General features: G+C 43.6%; 1 protein-coding gene across 3 annotated transcripts in view; it reads right to left on the minus strand.

Annotated features, from left to right (window-relative positions):
* The window catches only part of edil3b (EGF like and discoidin domains 3b), a 311,349-nt gene that overhangs the window by 33,466 nt on the left and 250,995 nt on the right, over nt 1-26,888 (minus strand). For all 3 annotated transcript variants that reach the window (XM_078564731.1, XM_078564719.1, XM_078564710.1), the window contains 2 exons: nt 26,296-26,440; nt 14,526-14,710 (listed from right to left, as the gene is read on the minus strand). In XM_078564731.1, the coding sequence (XP_078420857.1) occupies nt 14,526-14,710; nt 26,296-26,440 (330 nt within the window). The remainder of the gene's footprint in view (nt 1-14,525; nt 14,711-26,295; nt 26,441-26,888) is intronic.

Below are 26,888 nucleotides of genomic sequence, written 5' to 3' on the forward strand. Positions count from 1 at the left end.
CCTGCAGTTTGACTGACACATTTTTTAATTAAGAATAGCAAAAAATATATATTTATTTATATAGTATGGACTACGTGGGCAGAAATTTTGTCTCATTGGAACTCTAGTTTGGATGGTGGTGGCCAAGTTATGTAGAAACTCATTACGGAATGATAGGTTACAGGGCAGAAGGAGGCTTTTCAGTCCATTGTGTCTGTATCAGCTATCTGCAAGAGCAACTCACCTAGTGCCACTCTCCTGTCTTTTTCCAATAGCCCTACAAATTTTTCCTTTTCAGGTAATGATCCAATTTCCTTTTGAAAGCCCCGATTTATCCTGCCTCCACTACACTCTCAGGCAGTGCACTTCAGATTCTAACCACTCGCTGTATTAAAAAGATTTCCTTCATGTCTACTTTTTTCCCCTATCTACTATGTCCAGGCCCTTCATGATTTTGAACAACACTATCTTTGACAAGGCCTTTGTCAAGGTCCCTTTGACAAGGGAGGTTAGTTCAGAAGGTTCAGACACTTGGTATCCAGGGAGAGGTTGTAAACTGGATTCGAAATTGGCTGTGTGGGAGAAGACAGAGAGTGGTAGTGGATGATTGCTTCTCAGACTGGAGGTCTGTGACTAGTGGTGTGCCTCAGGGATCTGTGCTGGGACCATTGTTGTTTGTTGTCTATATCAATGATTTGGATGATAATGTGGTGAATTGGATCAGCAAGTTTGCTGATGACACTAAGATTGGAGGCGTTGTGGACAGCGAGGAAGCCTTTCAAAGCTTGCAGAGAGATCTGGACCAGCTGGAAAAATGGGCCAGAAAATGGCAGATGGAATTTACTGCGGAAAAGTGTGAGGTGTTACATTTTGGAAGGTCAAACCAAGGTAGGGCATACACAGTAAATGGTAGGGCACTGAGGAGTGCGGAGGAACAAAGGGATCTGGGAGTTCAGATACATAATTCCCTGAAAGTGGCGTCACAGGTAGACAAGGTTGTAAAGAAAGCTTTTGGCATACCGGCCTTCATAAATCAAAGTATTGAGTATAGGAGCTGGGATGTTATGGTGAGGTTGTATAATACATTGGTGAGGCCAACTTTGGAGTATTGTGTGCAGTTCTGGTCGCCTAACTACAGGAAGGATATCAGTAAGATTGAGAGAGTGCACAGAAGATTTACTAGGATGTTGCCGGGTCTTAAGGAGTTGAGTTACAGGAAAAGATTAAACAGGTTAGGACTTTATTCCTTGGAGCGTAGAAGAATGAGGGGAGATTTGATAGAAGTTTACAAAATTGTGAGGGGTATAGACAGAGTAAATGCGAGTAGGCTCTTTCCACTTAGATTAGGAGAAATAAACATGAGAGGACATGGCTTTAGGGTGAAAGGGGAAAGGTTTAGGGGGTACATTAGGGGGAACTTCTTCACTCAGAGAGTGGTGAGAGTGTGGAACGAGCTACCATCTGACGTGGTAAATGTGGGCTCACTCTTAAGTTTTAAGAATAAATTGGATAGATACATGGATGGGAGAGGTCTGGAGGGTTATGGACTAGGTGCAGGTCAATGGGACTAGCGGAATAATATTTCAGCACAGACTAGAAGGGCCAAATGGCCTGTTTTCTGTGCTGTAGTGTTCTATGGTTCTATCCAACCTCCTCTTAATCTTCCCTTCTCCAAGGAGAACAGACCTAGATTCTCCAATCTATCCATGTAATGGAAGTTCCTCATTCCTGGAACCGTTCTCATGAATCTTCTCTGCATCCTCTCCAAATCCTTCCTGAAGTATGCTGCCCAGAATCGAGCACAACAGTCCGGTCAAGGACAAACCAGTGGGCGGAATTGTCCCATATTTGTACTAACTGTGGTAGTGGGCGGGTAAAACGATGTTTTACCTGCTGGCCGCAATGGTGGGTTTTCATCGTCCCACACCCACTGAATTAGTTATGCATTTCTGGGAAACACACTGTTTCAATGGTGAGCGGGCTCCCATTCGCCTGCCACACCATCACCTCGCTGCTTCATTACGCCGGGCGCCATATTTAAAGTCCAGACGCGTGCATGCATCTCAGTGCTCCCAGCCCAGGACTACTGCAGGGAAGATGTCTATGAAAGGTAAAAAGACTATAGCCCCCAGGTTTAGTTTTGCATCACTGGAATGCCTTTTGGACACTGTGGAGGCCCCCTGCAATGTCCTTCACCCCCGCTCTGGCTGCAGGATGGGCAGTGGTGTGACTAACCAGATTTGGGAGGTGGTGGCAATGGTGATCAGTGCTAATGCTGCACAGAAGAGATTGGCCATCCAATGCAGAGAGAGGATGAATGATCTCATCCGTGCAGCCAGGGTATGGCAACCATCTTATCACTCTAAACTCACACATTCAAGCCCATCATACATTCACTGGTATCTCACTCACTGCCAGCTCAAGAGACATCACCACCCAATCTCACACACATACTCTCACATCTCCATCTGGCCTCATCTCCTCTGGAGACTTCCTCCTCAGCCCTCGCCATCTTGAGGCCACTTGCACAGGTCAACATGTGCCCCCTGGGTTACCCTCCTTCCCCAGTACAGCCCTCGTCCTGCAGCCTCTTCCCTTGCCTGAGGCCACTTCTCCCCCTTCCCCAAGCAAGCCCTAACCTTGAGCCATTGAAAAGCCACCCACATATGGCTGATTTGGCAGGTAGAGACCTGCCTTGTGCCCATAAAAGTGATGTGGTGCTGCCTGTGAAACCTGGCGCTGATGACTGCGAGTGCTGAACGAAGCAAGGTAGGCTAACAAACCTTGAAGTCCCAAGGAAAGTGCAGCCCACTAGGTGCATGTCGCTTATGTGCTGTTGTGAAACATGTTGGCGTGTTTTACCGCTGACGTGGACAGATGATTCCGGCGGGCTGGCCTAATAAAGATATGAAAACGTATTCTAATGAGGTTCCCAACGTTCAATGGCCGGAAACGCATCCCGTCATCGGTAGGCTGAGCGGACAATCGCTAAATGGTTTCAAGCCATCATGAAACCGATCGCGCCATAATGTCTGCTCATGCCACACCTGATGCCGATGGGCACGGAAAATCCTGACCAGTGTTTCATACAGGTTTATTATAACTTCCTTGTTTTTGTACCCTATGCCGATATTTATAAAGCTCAGGATTCCATATGCTTCATTAACCACTTTCTTAACATGCCCTGCCACCTTCTAAGATTTGTGCACATATACCTCCAGGTTCCACTACTCCTGCACCTGCTTTATGATAGTACCCTTTATTTCATATTGTCTCTCCTCTTTCTTCCTACCAAAAGGAATTGCTTCATACTTTTCTGTATTAAATTTATTCTGTCACTGTCATTCTACCAGTCTATCTATGTCCTCTTGAAGTTTATCACTATCTTCCTCACCATTCACAATATTTGCATGTTTTGCATCTTCCACAAATTTTGAAATTTGAAAATTTGAAAATTGCCCTGCACACGCAAGTCTAGGTCATTAATATATATCAATAAAAGCAAGGATCCCAGCACCAACCCACACAATCCCCACTGGATACCTTGGTCCAGACCGAAAAACAATTGTTCACTAGTACCCTCTGTTTCCTGTCACTCAGCCAATTTTATATCCGTGCTGCTACTGTCTCTTTTATTCTATGGGCTTAAATGTCACTGACAAGCCTGTTATGTGGCACCTTATCAAATGTCATTTTTTGAGTAATTTTGCTTTGTAATCTTTTTGTGAAACGCCTTGGAACATTTAAAAGAAGATCTAATATTTATATAGTGCTTTTCGTGACTACCAATATTCTCAAAGCACTTTACTCCTAATGAAATACTTATAAGTGTAGTCACTGTTGTAAGTAGGAAACACAACAGCCAATTTGCACACAGCAAATTCTCACAAACAGCAATGTGATAATGATCAGATAATCTGTTCTTCTGTGATGTTGATTGAGGGATAAATATTGGTCAGTACAGCAGGGATAACACTCCTGCTGTTCTTTGAAGCCACAAGATCTTTTGTCCACCCAATCAGGCAGATTTAACTTGGTTTAATGTCTCATCCAAAAATACTGCACTGCAGTTTCAACCTTGGTTTTTGTGCTCAAGGTCTAGAGTAGATCTTGAACCCTGAATCTTATGGTTCAGAGGCAACAGGCTACCAACTGAACCAAGGTTGACACCGTAAAGGGACTATATAAATATATGTTTTTGTTCTTGCTGTTTTGCATACCATTGATTCTGCCGAAAATGCCAAGCCATATTTAGGTGGGTGTACTCTTATTAGATGGTAATGACTAAATAGCACCATACATTTTGCATTGTTAGCAATGCCTGAATGCAGACATTCAGCACAAGGCAGCATACCAGGAAACATTTAAGCATCGGAATTAGTTGTCAAATCAATAGAGAAGCTATTAATGTACAGAGTCATCCAGCTTTATTATTGATTCTGCTTTGGAGCCAGCAACTATGATTTTTCTAGAGGCTGCTTAACCCTTTATGCAGGCATTTAAAACCTATAGCAGCTGCCATTTCCCGTCAGCATATAGAGAGCATTCACTTGTTTAATATTGTATCTCTGCTAATACAGTACTTTGGTTTTAAGTTATTGTTCCAAATCCTCATTATGTCTCCCTCATCAACTTCCCAAAAGGAATATTTATTCATGGCACATGCTCACTTCTATGTTAATCGGAAGTTGTACAATACCTACACATACTATAGGGATGCTTTTCAAAGCAAATCAGACATTTCCAGAAAATGCTGAAAATACTCAGTAGGAAGCCCCCTGGGTGCCCCTGGGGCACCCCTCCCATGTCATTTCCCCCCCTTTAACCCTCCGCCTTGGCCTCCTAAGGCTGCCCCGCCCACCCACACCCTCCTCACTGAGATCCCCCAGCCAGGACTTACCTGAGGTCCTTGGTATTGTGGAACTGCCTGTAGTCCCAGCAGTGGCCACTGCTCCCAGCTGGTGCTGTTGGGACTACAAAGCTGCTGGCCATTTGATTGTCTGGCAGCTCTCTGAGATGGGACCTTCTCCAAAGACAAGAGCAGAAGTCTTGTCTTAAAGCAATTAACTCTGCTCCAAGCCTTAAATTGCTGTGGGTCAGTCATAGGGATCGTGGAAGTGTTCTTACTCGACATTTTAGCTGGGGATGGAAAGGCGTGGGGGAGATGGGTGGGAGAACAACAGTGTCCCGTAAAATTCAGCCCATCAACTGTTTCTCCCTCCACAGATGCTGCCTGACCTGCTGAAGAATGGATAATGCATTGTGTAAATATAAGGCCATCTTTCCTTTGGAAATACTGCAAATTCTCTCTGTCTCAGAATGTAAGCAGTCTCTCTTAAATCACCTTCGATTGCCATCCAGTGATATTAACCCAACTTTGCAGCTTTGCTGAAAAAGAGCACATGGTATTGGACGTATATCAGCAAGAAAGAAGAATAATTAGAATCACCTTTCAAATTTAGTGCAGTATGAATCTTAAAACATTAGTTACTTTCTCTCTTATATGGCACATTTCAATCTACTGGAATTTGATATGTGAGCCAGCACTAACCCTGACTTGTGCTTTAGGTTAAAATTACAAATTGATTTGTGGTCTTGCTCTTCTGCAAGATAATATGGGGACACAGTTGGAAGAAAGCGGGATTGGTGGGAGTAAGTCACTTGCCTTATTTTAAACAACCCTTCAGCAATCAGTTTCCAATGGCAGTGGTAGTTAAAATTGGAGTCTATCAGACAGCAAAGCATTATTTTAAGGGAGATGGGTATTTTGAACAGAAAGTGGGCTCCCTAGGCTTGTGTATCTGTTAATAACAATCTAGCTAACATATTTCATTATGAATTGGAATGAAATGGTGCAGAAGGCAGCTTGAGTGATCAATTCAGAAAGCACATAAGATCAAGTCATGTCTGCCTTATCTCCAAATATGAAGAATTAAACTGCACTTTATCATCACAGCCAAAGGAGCCAAACGCTTGCCTTATTCATTTCCCTAGTGTTAATGTTCCTGTCATTCATGGCTGAACTTATTGGAAACCGATTTAATACAAATGTTAGATTCTACTTAATCCCAAAAAACACATTAGGCTGCATTTTACCTATGTCGGGCAGGCCGGGTGAGGGCAGGGGTGGGCGCGGAGCCGATCGCCGCCCGTGGTCGGTTGTGTGCCGCCATTTTACGTGGGCAGGCCAATTAAGGCCCGCCCAGTGTAACACGCAGCCAGTAGCGCTTACCGCTACCTGTGCGGGCAGGGGGGAGGAGGGAGAGTTGGAGCCAGCGCTCTTTCGTGCATGTGCATGCAATCTCCCTGAGGCAAGGAGCTGCGTCAGGGAGATTAAGTTGCTAAAAAAATTTTGTTATAAATAAAGTAAAAAATTATTTAAACATGTCCCCTCATGCGACAGTGTCACATGAGCTGGGACATGTTTGTCAAGTTCACCAAATTTATTTATTAACTTTATGAAACCTTCAGGAAACCTCATCCCACCTGTGGATGAGGTTTCCCGGAAAATGCGAAGAGCACTTGGGCTCTTCGCCTGCCAGCCACCTCCAGTACGTGCCCGCCGAGCGAAAGATCTAAATGACACGCAATGACGTTGGGCTCACACATCACTTTGTCCGACGGCAATATTCTGGCCATTGTGCGTTAGCCATAACTAAGTTGGTAGTGCTCACCTCTGAGTCACATGATTCTGGGTTCAAGTCCCACTCCTGGGTAGAGCACAAAAATCAGAGCCGACACTCCAGTGTAGTATTGAGGGAGCACTGCATTGTTAGAAGTGCCATCTTTTGGGTGAAATGTTAAACTGATGTGCTCGGGTTTGATGCAAAAGACCCCAATGCACTATTTCGAAGAAGAGCAGGGGACTTAGCCCTGGTGTCTTGGTTAACATGTATTCCTCAATCAACATGACAACAAGGCAGGTTATCTGGTCATTATCACATTGCTGTTTGTGGGAGTTTGTTGAGAGTATATTAGTGCTGCGTTTCCTGCATTACAACAATGACTACACTTCAAAAAGCACTTGATTGGCTGTGAAGTGCTTTGGGGCGTCTGGTTGTCGTGAAAAGCGGTGTGGAAATGCAAATATTTCCTTTTCTTTAAAGGAAGCTCATATTTTCATTTCAGAGACCAGTAAGAAACATTTGGAATCACTTACAACCACAGGTATTTTCCTATGAACTTATAGCCTGTGAAGAATGCAGCAGTCATGTGCAAAGATTGAAATAGCAAACATGACTGATGTTCAAAATTATCAAGTACACACATACAAGAAAATATCAGTTGAGTGAAATGCTACTACCCTTGGAACTGCAATGGAGAATGAGGAGAGGAGGATGGAAATAGAGCAGGGTACGTGGAGAAAATTGTTTTCATAAATTAAGATCAAAAGAAAAATATTAAATGAAATGATGTCATTGAAACCTCTTTTACCCTAACAATGTACAATTTGATCTATTGTGAGCTTTACCCATTCCATTTCATCTCCTGAGGAAAGCTGCTACAAAATTAGTTCCTGCTCCCTTTTTTAAAAGAGAAAAGTACAGAATTCCTATGCTAACCTTATATACCATATTACTCATCCCTGGCCAATTAGCTTCCTGGAACTTCTTGGAACTTCTGAGGCCCAGGAGTTCAGAAATCATAATGTTCCCACACTACGGTTAATCATGTGTTTAATTAACCTAATAAATAGTTAGCAGATATTTTAATTACATAGGCCTTCAGCCCATCTGTCATTTTTTGAGTCTGCAGGGGTGCTTGCACTAGCCAATTATTAATCTTGTAAACAAATCAGCTTCTGTCTCTGCTTATTCAAACAGAATAACAACAGATCTGTAATATCAGTGCACTGAAGTTAGTGAGGGCAATGCTAAACATTACACACAATTTTTTTAAATGTAAAAGCCATACAATGGCCAGGCTGATCTCTCCTCTTATGAGGTAGCCAATATGAGGTTATATACAAAATATAAATTGACCTTTACAAATAATTCCCTTGCCATAGTAATTGCCATTCTGCAGTTCAATTTGGATAAAAGCACAAGAAGTCTATTTTACAGTCATTGGGCAAAATCTTGTGGACGTGATGAGGGTCTTGGCCGCTGGCTTCAGAGCTGGCTGATCAGGGGAATTGAAAATACTGATTTTGTTGCATGCTGACACTTGAATGCACTGTTATGATCCTTTCTATCAACCTTTATCAAAAACCCACAACAAACTAAACCACAGGACCAAGTGAATTGAGGTAGTCTTTCACATATATGAAAGAGCCTTGGAAAGTCTCAAATTCTACTCCGGAATAAACAAAATTGCTAAATTCTGGAACGCCCAAATGGACAGGTTCATTTTGATTTTACCTATAATGCTATGTCCAGTAAAATTAACCACTGTGTGCAATCAAGAGCTGCACATGTGCAAGAATTTCACATATGTGAACCACAGCTATTTGTGGTAGCAAATTTTTCCTAATGAAATCAATGTCTGTATGTCTCATAAAATCAAAAATAGAATTACCTAGAAAAACTCAGCAGGTCTGGCAGCATCGGCGGAGAAGAAAAGAGTTGACGTTTCGAGTCCTCATGACCCTTCCGCAGAACTGAGGGTCATGAGGACTCGAAATGTCAACTCTTTTCTTCTCCGTCGATGCTGCCAGACCTGCTGGGTTTTTCCAGATAATTCTATTTTTGTTTTGGATTTCCAGCAATCCCAGTAGTTTTTTGTTTTTATCTCTGTATGTCTCATGTTAGTTTTATTTTAAACCTCTTTCCCTTCCATATTTTAGTCTTTTCAAGATTTATTTTTCAGTATTCAGGTTTCAAAGCTAAAAATCTTACAACGCTTATTTTACTTCACACAGAACTTGCAAGATATATTGAACAATGCTAATCTTAAGCTTTAGGACAATTAAAGGGAAATATTTTGCAGGCGGTAAGTGTAGTGAAATAGAAAACTTGCGTTTCCTTGTGAAGACTCATGTAAGCTTCAAATAACTGGGTGTTCAACTTGCTCAGACAATATTCCAAGCACAGTTATGTACATTGAATGGATTTATACTGATATGAGTCAACAACTGTCTCAGCTTCTCATCTTCAACTTCTCTAGGCGGCTTTTTCCCAGGTCGATAGAGGCAGGATCGGGACAGGTGGCAATACCAGGAAAACAACAGCGAATGCCATTGGGCCAGTCTTCCAATGTGTTCCTGCCTCTTTCCGTCTCTCCCATGGGCAGGTTTGGAGTGAAGTTGGAAACCCATGGCCGAAGCAGGAAGTCAAATGAGGCAATTAAAACTGCAACTAAAAGACATTGTCTGGTTGCAATGGCTCTTTCCCAACAGTGCACGAGTCACATGCTGAATTGGCAACTTGGCAGGTTAAAAATGGTGAGTGCGCAGTGGGAAATCACTGAGCACTGAAGCCAACATGAAGTCACCTGTATAGAGAGGGAAGGTGGTAAGCCTGAGGTCAGCTATAGCCGAAGGCTTGTGCTTACAGGAGTCGGTCCTTGAGGAAAGCATAATTGATTTTGCTTGGGAAGAACATCTTGGTGCCTTTTTCTTGAGGAGTCTTGGAGACCTATAAATGGCTATCGACCTTTCCACCTGTGAGCTTACATAGGAACATGGGATCTACATATTCCAAAGTAGGGTGGACCACCAAGGAGGAGCTGAAGTGGTGTTCAGCTCACCAGCCAGAATGGCAAGGATAGCAACTGCAAGAGGAGCTGCAGCTGCAGCAAGCAACATAGCCACAGGCACCTGAATGCGACAGAGAGGATGACCCCAAGACAGCAACTAGAAGAAGGCACTACCCTCTGTACAGGATCTATAGGCAAGGGTCATCTTCCTGGATATCTCACAGCATCAGTGACTTCAGAGCCTGCAGCTCTCATGTCCTGTGATCGCAGACCTCGGCACCCTTATGAGCATGGCCTAAAGTCAGTATGAGCAGGAGGCCACCCATTGCCCATGGAGGTCAAGGTGACCATAGCTTTTAATTGATTTTGCATCTGGTTCATTCTAGGGCTCAGTTGCTGACATTTGCAGGATTTCACAACCTGCAGCCCACAACTGCATCAGCCAACTGATGGTGCCCTCCCAAACAAGGCATCCGCGCTACATTAAGTTTGAGACTGATGTTGCCATTCAAGCGCAGAGGGCTGTAGGCTTCACCCTCCTGGCAGGATTTCCTCAAGTCTAGGCCGTAACAGACTGCATCCACCTGCCTATCATTGTTCCAGCAGAATAGCCATGTGTGTTTGTCATTCAGAAGATAGTCCTCTTCTTCAATATGCACCCAATGTAGGACCACCGCAAGGATCCTGCAGATGTGGGTGAAATTTCCAGAGAAATACCATGATGTCTTTTTCAATTTCCACTGGGTAATGATATTTTAGGCTTGGAAATAATTTTAGTTTTGCTTTAGTCTGCACTCCATCTCAAATTTTAGATGGAGCTTTGAAAAGAAATTTATGTCTTTTTGATTCTTTGAATCAATAATTATTTTTCTTGAGTATTGCTGAAAAAAGAGACATGTTGAAGCTTTTCGGCTTACATTCATCAGGACACTGCGCACAAATACCAATATAAGGGGAAAACAACAATGTATAGGGCAGAATTTTGCCCTTGGTGTGTGGGTTCAGGAAGCTGACCACCACCCGTGATCAGGACTGGACCGTGATTTCATGCTGGCGGGCCAATTAAGGCCCACCCAGTGTGAAACGCGAGTGGTAGCACTCAGCGCTGGCTGTGCAGATGGAGGAGGAGTGCAAGCGGGCTGAGTGCAAATTTCACACATGCGCGCAAGTGAACGCTTCATAATCTCTCTGAGACACAAAGCTGCCTCAGGGAGATGAAGCGTTGTTAAAAAAAGAAAATAAAGAAAATAAAAATGTAATAAAACTTGTTCCATCATGTGACTCTGTCACATGAACAGGGACATGTTATTAATTCAATTTTAAAACTTTTATTTTATTTTTATTTGCTTTCAGAAAGTTCATTCCTCTCTTGGAGGTTTCCAAAAAAATACAAATGTCGCTTGGCCTTTTCGCCTGCCCGCCAACTGTTAGGTTGGACAGGCAGTGAAAAATTTAAGTTAATTGATTATTTAATGGCCTTCTAATTGTCAGTGGGCATGCTGCTGACTTTGGCACGCGTCTGCCAACTGAACTATTGCATGACTGCGCATTGACACGCCACACTCAGCCGACATCAACGCGTGTCATTTCATGTTTGAGCAGGTTGGGTGCGCGCCCGCCTGCCAAGTGAAAATTTCTGCCCATAGTGTATGAGCAGAGAGTGCTGATTGGTTGCCAAGTGGGCTCTGATTGGTAGAGCCGTTGCCATGGAGAATTCACCACTGATGGTGACTGACAGTTAACTGCCTAGCATTGTTGAAATTTAAACCAGGCAGCTATACTCTGACTGGTCAAGGCATTGCCCTGAGGAATGAGTCAGTGAATGTCTGTCACTTATTTTGTTTAGCTGAAACAGGTGCAATGTGTGTACATGTTCTTACTGTCTGCAAAGAACAGTGCCCTGTGTATTAATATATGTAGCTTCCAGTACATGCAAATACGCCACACTGTGAGCCCAAATGTCAATCTTAAATTGGTAGTCAGCGTGATTCTTAGCACACTGAGGACAATTTAGCAAATGTGGTCCAACCCTGAAATCACATCTAATGTTGGACACTGTGTTGCGAGTTTTGGAAGCACAGGCTAGTTGCATATGGTCTGTACCTTGCCCATTGTGAACAGTGACTGGGACAGGCTGTTTAATATGATCCACCAGTCTTTGGGATGTACAGCCTACGTATCTAGCATCACACTGGCATTGAAATTCATTCTTCACATTAATTACTTGTGTGATAGGCAGAATGTCTTTTTGGCTTGACAGCATCATGCTGGCGAATACCACTCATGTTGCTACTGCTGGAGCAGTCAAATGAACTCCCTCTCCTTGACGTACGAATTGAGAAATCTGCCAGGAGTTTCTCTACCATGGTCTACTGCAAGACTACCTTCACTGGTCAATACACGGGTTGGGATTCTTACAGTTCCACACGCTATAAGATTGCTCTTATTGGCAACCTTGTAAATAGGGTCCGAGCCATTTGCTCACCATGCAAGCTTGGTGCTGAAACAGGGTGCACCAAAGACATCCTGCAGGATAATGGCTACCCTGATCACGCCATTTCACGCTGTATATCACGCAAACTCTTGAACGGATCTAAGGCCGTCACTTTTGAATGAAATCATTCAAAAAAAGCATTCCAGAAATTGCAAGTACTTCAACTCTAATTAAACACAAAAGCAACAGTCCAACAGGAGGCAATTCTCCAAGCATTTTTGAAAAGCAGAATTCCTGGAGTTTTAAATGACAAGGTGGGTGACGATGTGCAAGAATCAGATTTAGATGTTTGATGAAAGTGCCCAGCCTATCTCAGATTACACTGGATGGACAAGGTATCTCAAAAATTTGAGCAACAGGTGAAGTTAGTTGTTTCACGCTGCTACTCGGCATGGCAATGCCTCTACCAATCAGAGTCCACTTGGCAACCAATCAGCACTCTCTTCAGTAATGTGTGACAAAGCATCACCTTAGGAATGGATTAGAAAGGTATTTTTTAAACAGGCATTTACCCTGATATCAAATGTTCTTATTGCTGTACCTCGCCATTGCAATATTGTCTTTATGGAAACATATATTAAAAATGTGCTTTTATAAGCAAGCTCACTAAAGTCTTGGAAATGTGACTAAAAGCATAGTAAGTTTTGGTTTTTAATATATCCAACCATACAGAAGCAGCAATCACCAAATCGAGTTCTGAAGTGTATCATCAAACATTAGAGTACAAGTAGGAGAATGTCATGTCTGTGGAGAGTAAAATTGGGTGGTGAGTACCAACCCAATAATCCCTTCAATTCCCTGCCAGGTGGGTCAGGTTAAAATGATCCCCAATATTTCAGAATTCTGTTTAAGTATGTCCAATGCATTATCAGATTCCAAAAAGAGAGATAATACAGATAAATTTGGTTACATCTCTGTCAGGGGACATTTTGAAAGCATTAATTAATGATGAGATTACTACATAGATGGAGGAAGAGACAATAATTAGAAGCAGCCACATGGAATTTAGAAAGGAAGGAAGATTGTGCTTCACAAACCTCATAGATTTTTTCGAGCAAGTGACAGATACAGCGGATTGGGGAAATACATTAGTCGTGGTGCGCATGGACTTTGATAAAGTATCATACAGGGGATTACTGATGAAGATTAGGAAGTACAGAATTAGCGGAAAGCTAGCAAATTGAATTAAAGGCTAGTTAAAAGTTGGGAAACAGAGTGGGAGTTAAAGGCAGCTTCTCGGAAGTAGATAGCGCTGCATCACAGCAGTCTGTTCTGGGATGTCTTCTCTTCATTGTGTATGCCACTGATTTGGATATAGAGCGAGGGGGAGTACTAGCTAACAAATATCTAACTAATGAGGAATAATAAATTATTCCAATAATCAAAAAATGCTAATAAGATGGTAAAATGGGCAAAAAACTGATAGACGGAATTTAACATCAGTAAGTGTGGTGTGGGATTTTCTGTAAAGTAAGACTAATAAGTTATTTTTTGGATAGGAGAGGTCGTGTGATGCAGAAAAATCCTAGAAAGTTGGGGGCTCAGGTTCACAAGACAGCAAAAGAAGTATCTCAAGTGGATAAGGCCATAAAATAATAGCAAATGGAATACTAAGTTTTGTGGCAAGAGGCACAAATATGAAAGTTGAAATGTAATGGTCAACTTATATAAAATCTCAGTAAGAGTACAGTTGGAGTACTGTGCGTAGATCAGGGCTCTGTACTTTGGGATGGATGTGGAAGCATTAGACAGCATTCATTCCACATTCACTAAGATATTCCCTGGTATGGAGATAATACAAAGACTGTGTAAGACTTGAAAAACTGGGGCTATTTTCATTAGAACAGGGAAGAGTATGATGGTTTATAAACCATCGGACAAATTAGATAAAACAGGCAGTTTTGAGTAGTTGAGAATTCATGAGTAATATCAAATTAAGTGTGAAGGATTCAGGATAAAGAGCTGCAGAAATGGTTTTACACTGGAGGCCATGAGGCTGGGGAGCAAACAATAAACTGTTTTGCTCTTGTAAATTCTGTGTAAAATGATGGAATAGAATGATCCCTAACTCTTCCCTTCATTCCAAAAGAATGAATCAGCACATGACTATAGGAGGACTGTTTTGGATTCGAAAAACATAAAGAAGAAATGAATACAGGCCGTTCAGTTCATTTATGAAATTAAGAATAGATAAGAATTTATATGAGAACATAAGCTTTGAACTTCAAAGACTGACTGAATTTTTATTAAAATAAATTTTCTAAATTATAAGAGCAAGCAATTCATTACTAGATTACATTTAGATTTATTTTAAACTTGAGTTTTCTCTGAATATATTAATTGTAGCAGAGACATAGGAAATGTTAAGCTGTGCATGGATAACAAGAGCTCCAGAGTTTCAAAGTACAACAAATACCTGCAGCCACTGCGACTGGTCACTGCGCCCTGATGTCCAAGCATTGATCTTTCCTTGTTTATCCAGCCGGGCTTTACAGGGTTCCCACGTAAACATATCCATATTTAGGGTCCTAAAGATATTGGAAGCAGTAATCTGATAATCTTGGATATGTCCTGACTTCATCCCCAGAGGCTCTGAACAGCCTAAAAGAAGGAACAAATTTAAAATAGAACAAATCAGGCACATCTTACTTGATATTACCTTTTACAAATTCAAACATTCAGCGACACTAGGCAAAAACTTTAATTGAAGTCATCATAGGGATGTTTTGTGTTTTAAAACAATCCTAAATCTTCTGGCTGCTTGTCTTCCTCATTATTATTCCAATGTTCTATCCTCCGAATGCTAAGGCATTGGCATCTCACTGGGAGACCATTCTAATGGTGCTGATTGTCATCTTGTGCAACTGTATTAATATGTGGGCCTAGATAGTTAGTGATCGCAGACTGTTCAATCATGTCTTTATTGGGCATTCACAAGAGTATACTTCCAGTAGTAATTATTGGCTCATGATTAGGTATCAGGGTGCTGCCAGATTGCCACTTCCTAATCCAGGGGGGCTGAAGCTAATTGTTGCATCCTCAATCCTGTCATCCCAGTTGAGATCATAAACCTCAGTATAAATTTAAGGTTTAACCTAGTTAACCGCTACTTTAACCAGCCAAGCCATTTGTCATAGATCAGTGCTCTCCTTCATGGCAAGAGATTAAGCCATCATGTAACATAATAGGCATCTGCGCACAACCAAACAATAGGTATAGGTTGTCACTCCTTATCCAGCAGAAACCATTTTCACTGAGGGGGGGTGGTTTGGAATTAGGGGTGGGAAGTCACTCCCACGTATGGGAAAGCCAAACACAGGAGGATCATGTGAACTCAGTGCTGAGTTCAGACCCCATTTTTGCTGTAGCAAGGGCATCAAGCTGCAGTGTGTGTTATAACATTTTAGAGTAGATGTAAATGCTTACAAATGGTGGATAAGGACTGTGGAACTGTCAAGCTGTCAAATTATTTAAACCCCCTGTCATTCGGAGTGAGTGGGGGGCTTTCTTCTTTGAAAGAAGAAAATGGGGGGGAGCATGGGTGGGCCTGAGTTGACATTTGTGGGCGTGGGGAATGGGTGGGAGGTGACAGGGTGTGAGATGTGAAGACTAGAAGACCTAATGTTTCAGAAAATAACTGGGACGAAGACCCAGAGAACCAAGGCGGGCCTTTTAACCAGCCTGCCTCAGCACTCAACAGCTCCTGTGGCTGCCTCCAATCTGCCTCTGGGAATGGCAGGCCCAACACCATTCCACACCCACTCCACGGTACGAAGGTCCCTCCATTTGGGGCACTTTTTCCCAAGGTGGGTGTGGCGAACCAGGATGTTTCCCAGCTCTGTGCACCCACCTTGGGAATGAAAATGAAGGCCCCTATCAGACTTTGAAGCGCTCAGTGACACTCAGTGGTAGAAAATTGGATAAGCACTTGAAGAGAAAAACAATTTGCAGGGCTACAGGGAAAGAATGGTGGAGTGGGATTAGCTGAGTTGCTCTTATAGAGAGCTGGCACAGAAACAACAGGCCGAATGGCCTGCCTCTGTGATTCTATGATGGAACTTAATGGTGTCATTGAGTCCAGGTTGCAATTGTAACTTAGGCCTAAGCAGGGGAGCCCTTGCAGTTATCCTATCAGGCTGAAGTGGTTACAAAGAGAATCAGCCTCAAAGGAGGTAAAGGAAGCTATGTTTTTGCCTTGTAGGATCAGTTGGAGCAGGATCTACTGGATCCCACAAAGAAAGGTCACATCCTTTCTGCCTCAGAGTTTTCCTCTTCTAGAATGCAAGACTCCTATGGAATGTTCCTGAACCTGGTCCCATCACCTATTTTGTATTTGGGGCCACAGTTTTCTGCCACTTCCTGGTGAATTCACGCCTTCATGACAGATTCTTTGTAACTCTGGCAGTTCAGGATACACTCATTTATCAAGTTATTGAAACAAATATGTTCAAATTCAGCAACAAAAATAGCTTCACTGAAAATCTTCACATTGGTATATATTCATATTAGCTGCCTTACATTTACTCAGGTTTAGAAACTCATTGTGGTAATCTATTTAATTGTTCTTTGCAATTTCCCTGAAATGTATAAAATGCCTCCACTGGGGATACTAATTATGTGGCAATTTTTTCCATTATGAAACATCGCAAAGCGCTGTCAAGTGTGCATATATCATATTTTATTGTAATGATATTGCAGAAACACTGCTTTACACTTATCTACTTAAAGCAGCAATACATATGCTTGCCCTTGATTTGTGCTGTTCTGTAGTATACTTCACTGATTTTAGTTCCAAATTTCCCGTAGATGTAAAGGTACGAATGTGGGTGCAAATGGAGTATTACAAATATGGGAGTGCTCTATATAGTTTCCTAGATTCAATGATGTTAATTGCACCCTATGTGGGGCCCTTATTTCTGAGTTGATTCACAGTGCCTTGTATCTAGTTGTGAGAAATAATACAACAGGGAGTGTAACATATGAACTGGCACCGATATTTACATGGTGGCATATAGAGAGTGGGGACACTTGTCTGTGCCCAGGAAGCTTAGAAATGCTGAGTTTGTGCCTGGCAGCAGGGTACCACTGCGGACCTCCCTCTGCAATTGGAGATCAGGCGTTGGTGGAGAGAGGCTCAGAGGGACAACAGCCAGGAGGGAGTTGATGATTGTGCGGGGAGAGGAGTCTAAGTTTCTGAGGAGGGAAGAGAAATTTCTTGGGGGAAGGGAGAGATCACAGCTGAGAGAAATGGCAGGGGAGAGATCTTGGGGAGTAGATGTCACGGGTGAGAGAGATCACTGGGGTGAGATCACAGGAGAAGAGATTGCAGGGAGCAAGAAAGATGGCTGCTAAAATCTGAGGAACAGAGGCTCATTTAAATATTCTCAACATTAAGCCCACCTGCGTAGGGTAGAGACTCGGCCGACTTCAAACCTGCCGTCATGAAACCAGAGGTAGGTGTGTCCATGGTGTGCTGTGGCTGTGTTTCATATTGTTACCCATTTAATAACTTCCCCCACCCATCCTGATCATCTACTGCCAATCATGGGGGAGGTTAAATTTATCCCCATCTTTCACTTTTGCTCTTGTGTGCTGCTCTGATCTTTCAGAAAGATGTCTAGTTTACATTGCGTGGAAACATGGCTAGGAACAAACATTCATCTATTTATTTTTTCAGCCATTCACACAGAGCAACAGTTCTGATCAGTCATTACCTTCAATTAGTAACTGACTTTGTGTAACAATACAAATTAATGAAGACCCCACACTTCCTCTATCAGTGGATCATTCTTGATTTACTTCAAAAAAATTCTACTTACTCTCCTCTATTCTAAGAGCTTCTGAGTCTGTCAAAAGTTTTCCATTGTGGCTTTCAGTTTACGTAACGAGTGTCAGATTTTTTTGCCCCTAATTTATATGTGTTCATAACCAGAGGGAAGAACCTATGGCTGATAATCCCTACTATACATTTAGGATCAGTGACTTCTAAACATAACAGGCGAGGCACTTGCTAATCACTGAGAGCAGAGAACAAATTATTTAGTCTGCAGGGAAATAAATTAATGCTTAGCTCATTAGTATTTTAACCACTTTTCAACTCCATATTATATTTTAAACTTGTTTTATTTTAAAAATCTAATATTTAAATGTAATTCCTTTCCAAATCCTTTCTGTGCAAAATTGGTCCCAAAGTCCTAATATCTGCCAAAGATCAACCCTTTTTCTGCAGGTGTCTCATACTGGAGGTATTGAGAAATGTACAATTCTAAAACTGAGCAAAGTAACACTTTAAGGAGTATAACTTATTTCAATATTCAAAGACGCTTAAATAACCAAGGAAATAACTAAACAATTGACATAAAATCCCTACAAGTTACTTGAGTGCTTGCTGCATGGTGGAATTTAACTCACATAGACGAGAAGGCCAAAGTTCAATTCCCAGAGCAGTAGATAGGATCCAGAACTTGGTTCCAACATCTCTGGAAGTGGGAGGAGAGCACGCCTGCTAGTGTCTCCACCTTTGCATGCTGTAATGACTCATGCAACAAAATGCATTTATGCAGATGGTGATCGTCTTAGTGATTGAATATTCTCCAAACAACATTAAAATGAAATGTCATAGATTAACCCCTTTGAGTACTGAATATCTTTAGGAATTTGCATGTTTGTCAACTGCCGAGCAGGATTACAGATGAAGAATGAGGTGTTGGCAAGACATCAGAGGCTGTTGACATCTATGGATCATATCCTAACATGATAGGAATTAAAAATGAGTGGTTGGGGGCCAGGAGTTGGGGGTGGGGGAGGGGGTGGGGCACAGTCGGGGAGTTAACAGTCTTTACATTTCTCTGTGCCCCCAACAAACCTGGAATATTGTTATTTCTCTCCATGGTGATCCATTTACCCAATTAGCTGAAGCAGAAAAATGAGGGATTTGCCACTATAGTGATGTTGCATCTTCGCTTGTTCATTTAAGTGCATCGAATAATTGATGACCTTGTAAATTCAGTGATGGGAGGTTAGAGAGGAGACAGTTAGTCAGTTAGTGAAGGGAGCAGGCCAGAGAGGAGATTTTTGCAGGGCAAAATCAATAATCACAGAAAATGCTGGAAAAATTCAACAGGTCTAGCAGCATCTGTAGCGGGAGAAACAAAGCTAATGTTTCGAGTCCATATGACCCTTCTCCCGAGCCTTGCTTTTAAAATCAACAATCAGTTAGTCTGAGAGAGGGTGGGTCAGAGAGGAACAATCAGTTTTGCCCCGCTCTCCCTCAGACTGACTGAATGTCTCCTCTCTGGCCTGCTCCCCTCACTAACTGACCAACTGTCCTCTCTCTGGCCTGCTCCCCCTCACTAACTGACCAATTGTCCCCTCTCTGACCTTCTCCCATCACTGAAGTTACAAGGTCATCAATTGTTCGATGCACTCAAATGAACATGCGAAGGTGCAACATCACTATAGTGGCAAATCTCATTTTTCTGCTGTAGGCCTGAGGAAGAGCAGGACAGAGGGAATAATCAGTCGGTCAGTGAGGGAGGGTGGGTCAGAGAAGCACAATTGGTCAGCCATTGAGGAAGGGCAGGTCAGTAGGAGGGACAATCGATCAAGCACTGAGAAAGCGCTAGACAGAAGGAAAAACAATTGGTCAGTCAGTGAGGGAGAGCTGGATAGATCAGGTCAGTCAGCGGTGGAGAGCGGGTTGGGGGGGAACAGTTGAGTTAGTCAGTGAGGGAGAGCAGGGTGGAAAGGGCACAATTCGTCAATCAATGAGGGACTGCAAGACAGAAGGGAAGATGAGGATTAAAATCGTTCATGGCACAGCTTGCTTTAACTTTCAAAAGTAAATTGGTTTTTTACATGAAAAAGAAAAATTTGTGGGGCAACGGTGAATCAACGGTTGAGGGAAATTAATTGGATAGTTCTTTTAAGGAGCTGGCATTGGCAGGATGGACCAAATGGCCTTCTCCTATGCTGTAAGACTACAAAAATTGGAGCAACCTGTAAACTGTGGATATACCTACACCACAGGGACTGCAGCGGTTCAAGAAGGCAGTTCCCCACCTCCTCAAGGGAAATTAGGGATGGGCAATAAATGTTGGCCTAGCCAGCAACGCCCATATCCAGTGAATGAATTTTAAAAATGAATATTCAGCACTGTGATTTATACTGCAGTTTATACCACTGCAAGAGAATGGAAATTATGTCCAATTTTTCTTTGTGACTGTTAAATCGAGAAAAGGTAAAGAGAAATAGATATTTGAAGTTAATATATATTTTGTCAAAATGGCTGTTCAGCAAAATAGAACATATTTTTTATTACAAATGACAATGAATGTTCACATAAGGTATTCAATACATTAGGTTTTTAAAATTCATTCATGGGAACTAAGGAAACCTCAATTTGCACCTTAATTTTTAAAAAATTCATTTATGGGATGTGGGCGTTGCTGGTGAGACCAGCATTTATTGCGCATCCCTAATTGTCCTTGAGAAGGTGGTGGTGAATTGCCTTCTTGAACCGCTGCGGTTTAGTGGTGTTAGGGACGGAGTTCCAGGATTCTGACCCAGCGACAGTGAAGGAACGCGATATTTTTCCAAGTCAGAATAGTGAGTGGCTTGGAGGGGAAATTCCAGGTGGTGGTGTGACTGCTGAGAAGGCCATTTGGTCCACCCTGCCAGTGCCAGTTCCTTCGAAGAACTATCCAATTCACTTCACTCAACCGCTGTTTCACCATTGTCCTGCAAATTTTTCTTTTTCATGTAAGAAACCAATTCTAGATGGTAGCGGCTGTGGGTTTCGAAGGTGCTGCCTAAGGAGCCTTAATGAGTTCCTGCAGTGCATCTTCTAGATGGTACACACTGCTGCTACTGTGCGTCGGTGGTGGAGGGAGTGAATGTTTGTCGAAGAGGTGCCAATAAAGCAGGCTGTTTTGTCCTGGATGGTGTAAGGCTTCTAGTGTTGTTGGAGCTGCATTCAGCCAGGCAAGTGGAGAGTATTCCATCACACTCCTGACTTGTGCCTTGTAGATGGTGGACAGTCATTGGGGAGTCAGGAGGTGATTTACTTTCCACAGGATTCCTAGCCTCTGACCTGCTCTTGTAGCTACATTATTTATATGGCTGGTCCAGTTCAGTTTCTGGCCAATGGTAACCCCAAGATGTGGATTGTGGGGGATTCAGTGATGGTAATGTCATTGAATGTGAAGGGGTGATGGTTAGATTCTCTCTTGTTGGAGATGGTCATTGCCTGGCACATGTGTTACTTGCCACTTGTCAGCCCATGCCTGGATATTGTCCAGGTCTTGCTGAATTTGAACATAGACGGCTTCAGTATCTGAGGAGTCATGAAAGATGCTGAGCATTGTGCAATCATCAGCAAATATCCCCAGTTCTGTCCTTACAATGGAAGGAAGGTCATTGATGAAGCAGCTGAAGATGGTTGGGCCGAGGACACTACCCTGCAGTGGAACTCATGCCAGTGATGTCCTGCAATTGAGATGATTGACCTCCAACAGCCACAATCATCTTCCTTTGTGCTAGGTATGATTCCAACCAGCGGAGAGCTTTCCCCTTGATTCCCATTGACTCCGGTTTTGCTAGGGCTCCTTGATGCCACACTCAGTCAAATGCTGCCTTGATGTCAAGGGCAGTCACTCTCACCTCACCTCGGGAGTTCAGCTCTTTTGCTCATGTTTGAACCAAGGCCGTAATGAGGTCAGGAGCTGAGTGACCCTGGCAAAAACCAAACTGAGTGTCAGTGAGTAGGTTATTGCTAAGCAAGTGCCACTTGATGGCACTGTTGATGACCCCTTCCATCTCTTTACTGATGATTGAGAGTAGACTGATGAGGCAGTAATTGGCCATATTGGATTTGTCATGCTCTTTGTGTACAGGACATTCCTGGGCAGTTTTCCACATTGCCGGGTAGATGCCACTGTTGTAGTTGTAATGGAACAGCTTGGTGGGTTTTTACAACAATCAGCAATGGTTTCATGGTCATCACCAGACTTTTAATTCCAGATTTATATTGGATTTAAATTTCACCAGCTGCCATGTTGGAGTTCAAACCCGGGTCCCCAGAGTATTACCCTGAGCCTCTGGAGTACTAGTCCAGTGACAATACCACTATGCCACTGCCTCTTCCTTCTCTCTGTGGACTGATAGGTCCAACAGATTAATGAACACAGGGCAAATATAGTAGGTCGCCCACTCGCAAACAGACAGCCACTGTCATGTCTTAGAGCTGCATCAGCTTTTCGTTGACACAGCCTTGTAGCTGAGGCACAACCTCACAGATCTAGGTGACTAAGATACCAGCCCTGACACTTGACATCTCAGTCCCACAGAGGTTGGGGAAGAGGTTTGGGCACATTCATGAAATATGCCACCTTACCAAAGGCAGTCCTGCAATCTCTGATCTTGTATGATGTATCAAGCTGGTGACAGATGCCCTCTACAGGAAGCCTCATTATTATGTGAAGTTCACACTCGATGAAGCTAGCCAGGCTGCTAGATTTTGGGGGTTTGCAGCTATCTCAGACTTCCCTGGAGTATAGGGTGCAATCCATTGCACACTTTGAGGGCTCCATGGCAGCAGCCCCTGATGCTCATTAACAGGAAAGGGTTCCACTCCCTGAACATTCAGCTGGTGTGTGATCATCAGAAGCACATCATGCACATTTGTGCCAGGTACCTTGGGAGTTTCCAAGACTCATACATCCTAAGTCACTCCCAGATGCCTCACATATTTGAAGGGCCTCAGCAATTACAGGGCTGGTTGATTGGGGTTAAGGGGTACCCACTCAAACGATGGCTCATGCCAACTATGCTTCATCCTCAGAGTGCCTCAAAGAAGAGATGAAACATAGCGCATAGATCGACATGATCTATCATCAAGCAGAGTACGGGCATTCTGAAGCTGTGCGCCCAATGTTTGGACTGCTCAGGTGGGGCTCTACAGCACTCTCCACAGAGGGTATAATCGTAGTCTGTTGCGCCCTTCACTACTTGGCACTTCAAAGGGGATATCCCTTGCCAGAGGAGGCTGAGACCTCCTCAGATGATGAAGAGCAGGAAGGGCAAGAAACTGAAGGAGATGAGGGTTAGCTTCCATGTGAGGATGCCATCGATGAAGCATGACGTGGAAGACGTGCCCGTGTCACACTGATAGCCATAAAGTTCCAGGAGGGGTAAGGTACAGGCAATGGGACACAGCCACATTCCTTCTGTCCCTCAGTGCCATCCATTGCACTGAAAGGTCTTTACAACCAGCAACATCGAGAACAAGTTCAGCATTTAGATTTGAACCTTCAACCCTCATGATTCGCCAAGCCCTTATCTTTGGAAAGGTCAGCGGCGAACCCTGTATCCGTGCACTCAGGGAAGTGAAAGTTGGAAAAACCGCACAAATGCTGCATCAAAGGACTTGTTGCAGTCGCCACCAACTTAATGAGAAACTTTTAGCAGACACTGAGATGTGCGCATGGTAAGACCATGATGGCTGCAGGTCTTGGACTTTGGTACTAACAATAAAGACAGCCATCGCATTTTGAGAAACGATTATAACCCTCCGAGGATAGTGAGCACACTGAACGTGTAAGGAGTAGAGGTTAATAACGCATTTTACAAACACTTCCAATGAAGAGATTGACACACCTCCCTGACATGACACAAGGGCCGAGTTACAATTGTGACTCAGCTACACATTACATGAATATGAGGCTCACAAAGGGAAGCGAACCCTGAGTGGGAGTATTGCTCACCCTTGCAAGAAGAGGGCACATAAATGCATATGGACAATGCTTTAGAAAGATGAGACCATTCTCATGAACAGCAAATCTATTTACAAAGGCCATGATATATACAGTGGTTGAACACCTGTGACCCAGAAGTGATGTCAAAGTTTCTTAATTTTTCTAAGCCTACCGCTATGTCTTAGTGCATCCCCGACATCTGCAGTGGATGTGGAGGCAGCCTGCTGACTGTTACACCCTGTTGTCTTTGATGACTTTGGCGGGCATCCTCTGGAGGGTTGAGATCTGGAGGGCCCCGGCCTGCTTTGGGTCTCCTGCTGAGGGGCAGGTGCACCCTCGTCGGCCTGAACAGATGGAGGTGATAGAGTTACAGACAGAGGGGATTGGGATCGGCTGGACACTCTCGGAGTCAGCTGGATGGATGGCCCTGGGGTCTCCAGCTGCTGGTCTTCCTCACTGTGAGTGCCTGACTCCCTGAGGAGAAGGTGCCCTGCCGTTCCCTCCCTCCCCACTCTTGCCTAGCCACTAGATCCCACCAATGCCTATAGTGATGGAGCGCAGGTCTGAACACAAATCTGGCAGGATCTGCTGGATCCAAATCTCCAAGGCAGCCGCTACCCTTCCCATGGAGACCTCAAAGCGCTTGCATATCAGAGCCACATCAGACAGGATGTGGATGGACTCCTCCATCATTCGCTCTAGTCTGTTGACTGCCTATCACAACCCTATCTGATTTTCTGCTGCAACTTTAGCATGTGTGAGATGGTAGCTTCCAGTGGCTCATCATCCGACTCAGACTCAGTGAGTGGCTATTCCCCAGCGGTTCTCCGAGAGCCAGAGACCTGGGCTGTCACTGCCTCCGACTGCTGTGCAGACGTGTCAGTGAGGTGTTCCCCAGAATGTGACCCTGAGCCTAATGTAGATCCGTGGCCCACCAGAGTATGTGCCTCTGTGCTGGTGGACAGTGCAGGTGAATGCAGTGATGGTTCTTCCTCTGAGGTGTCCTGGGGACTGTGGCTTATTGTAGCTCTGGTGTTCTTTCTGGGCCTGCTGGTGTCTGTAAGAGAGAGAAGATAGATTTAGTTCATAAGCAGACAGAATACAACATTGCATGTTGCTCACTGAGAATGTCAGGATGTGAGCAACTCATGGAGGGTTCATCCATCCTGGGAGAGGCCGATCTCGCCTTCCCCACAGGAGCGATCTCTGTCTTTGCCTGCCAGCTTGGCGGCATCCTTCTCAAAGTGTGACAGCTCCTGGATGACTGCCGCCCCTCCTCCTGTCTGCGATATCACCCTCCGGTTGTGGGCGAGTTTGGCCTGCATGAAGATAAATGGAATGGAATGTCGTGAGGAGATGGAGGAGAGGTTGGGAAGCAGGCATGATAAAATGCTGGTGATGCTGAAGTATCCGTGAGACAATCGGTGATGATGTGTCCTCTGCTAATATTGTGTGAGGTCTCTGAGCAGTGTAACCCATTGAATGCATGATGCCATTATGAGAGTGTGAGATTGATGTGAGCTAAAGGTTGACTTACCTTGGCGAAGCAGATGAGATCATTCATCTTCTTTCTGCGCTGGATGGTGTTTCTCGAGCAGATTGCCAACGAGCTGACCTTCCTTGCAACCACCTCCCAGGCTGATGAGGTGAGGCTGGTGCCATCCCTCAGGTAGAAGACATCCTGGTGCTGGTGGACTCCATGGATGAGGGCCTGAAGGGAGTCATTACTGAATCCAGGAGCAGCTTTTTTCTTCGGTGGGGCCATATCAAGAAGTTTCCTGCACACAGCTGGCCTGCTGAGAGTAATGTGTATATTCGGGTGGCATTTAAATATGGCACCACGACCTTTGACCTCATTAGGTACGGGCGGAGTGGACGAATCAGTGCCCACCCCGCCATGTGATTCGGAGAGCTACTCGCCGATGCATAATTAATGAGCTTCTGAGTGTGAAATCGGGTGTGATTTCCTGCCACGTTGTCTAGTGGGAAACACCCGTCCGTTACGGCACTTAATGTCTGGAGGGGAAAGTTCCGCTCCTTGTTTCCATGACGATTGGTTTCTGTAAATAAATTTAAGTCTGCTAGACTCCTCGTACACATTTAATTCCATGCCAATTTTTACCCTCTAATAATAGCAGAAGACTTTTCATCTGTGTGGTCCTTTGTCAGTAGACCAACAAATTTAGGTCTCGATTCCATAAGCCTTCACTTGAACCTGTGAATAACTTTGTGTGATTACAATTCATAACCAGTGCTTAATCGCAGCTGCTACCACTGGAATTTTGATAGGAATTGCATGAAGTGGAACAAACCTACTTCAGGAAAGCTTATATATAATTCATAGTTTCATCAACAAAATTAATCCCTTTTGCAGCAAACCTTTTAAAATAGGTGTATGCAACAGCACGGTGTGGAGTGTTAAGTTAAGATTACCTGACATTTCACAGCCAAGCAGCTCCATCCTCAATGTACAGTGTCTCCTACAGACCTGAGGATACAGTCGTATGTACTGGGCCTCTATAGGAGGATTAAATGAATTTGCATGTGGAGAGTTGTTATCGACATTCCCACGGAAAACCTGTAGAATTTGAATGGATTTTAGCAAGAAAGTGCGATGTGTCTCAATTACTCAGCTGATTTATTGATGCAACAGAACTTTTGCCCACTACAACTATCAGATTGTTCACACAAAAGCTTAACACTAAAACAGATTAACTTGTACAATAATTAAGTACATCAGCGAAACAGCATATGCCTTTATAAATGCTTAAACATAATGAAACAAGTCAGCATCTCAATAAAAGGGCCAGCTCCTGGGCTAGCTTTAAAGCAGAATTTATCGCATGCCTGAACATATCTGCAAGAGTATTGGAAGATACATTTCAAAATCAAAGCGGAGTAGCCTAATGAAACGCATCAAATTAGAGGGGACCATTCGCTGCTTAAATCAATAGCAAGAAACAAATGTCAGAGTGCAATCACTTTTTCTCATATACTTCTTAGATGGTTGTCTGCTTCGATATATT

This window comes from Cetorhinus maximus, chromosome 2, assembly GCF_964194155.1.
Source record: "Cetorhinus maximus chromosome 2, sCetMax3.hap1.1, whole genome shotgun sequence".
Lineage (NCBI taxonomy): Eukaryota > Metazoa > Chordata > Chondrichthyes > Lamniformes > Cetorhinidae > Cetorhinus > Cetorhinus maximus.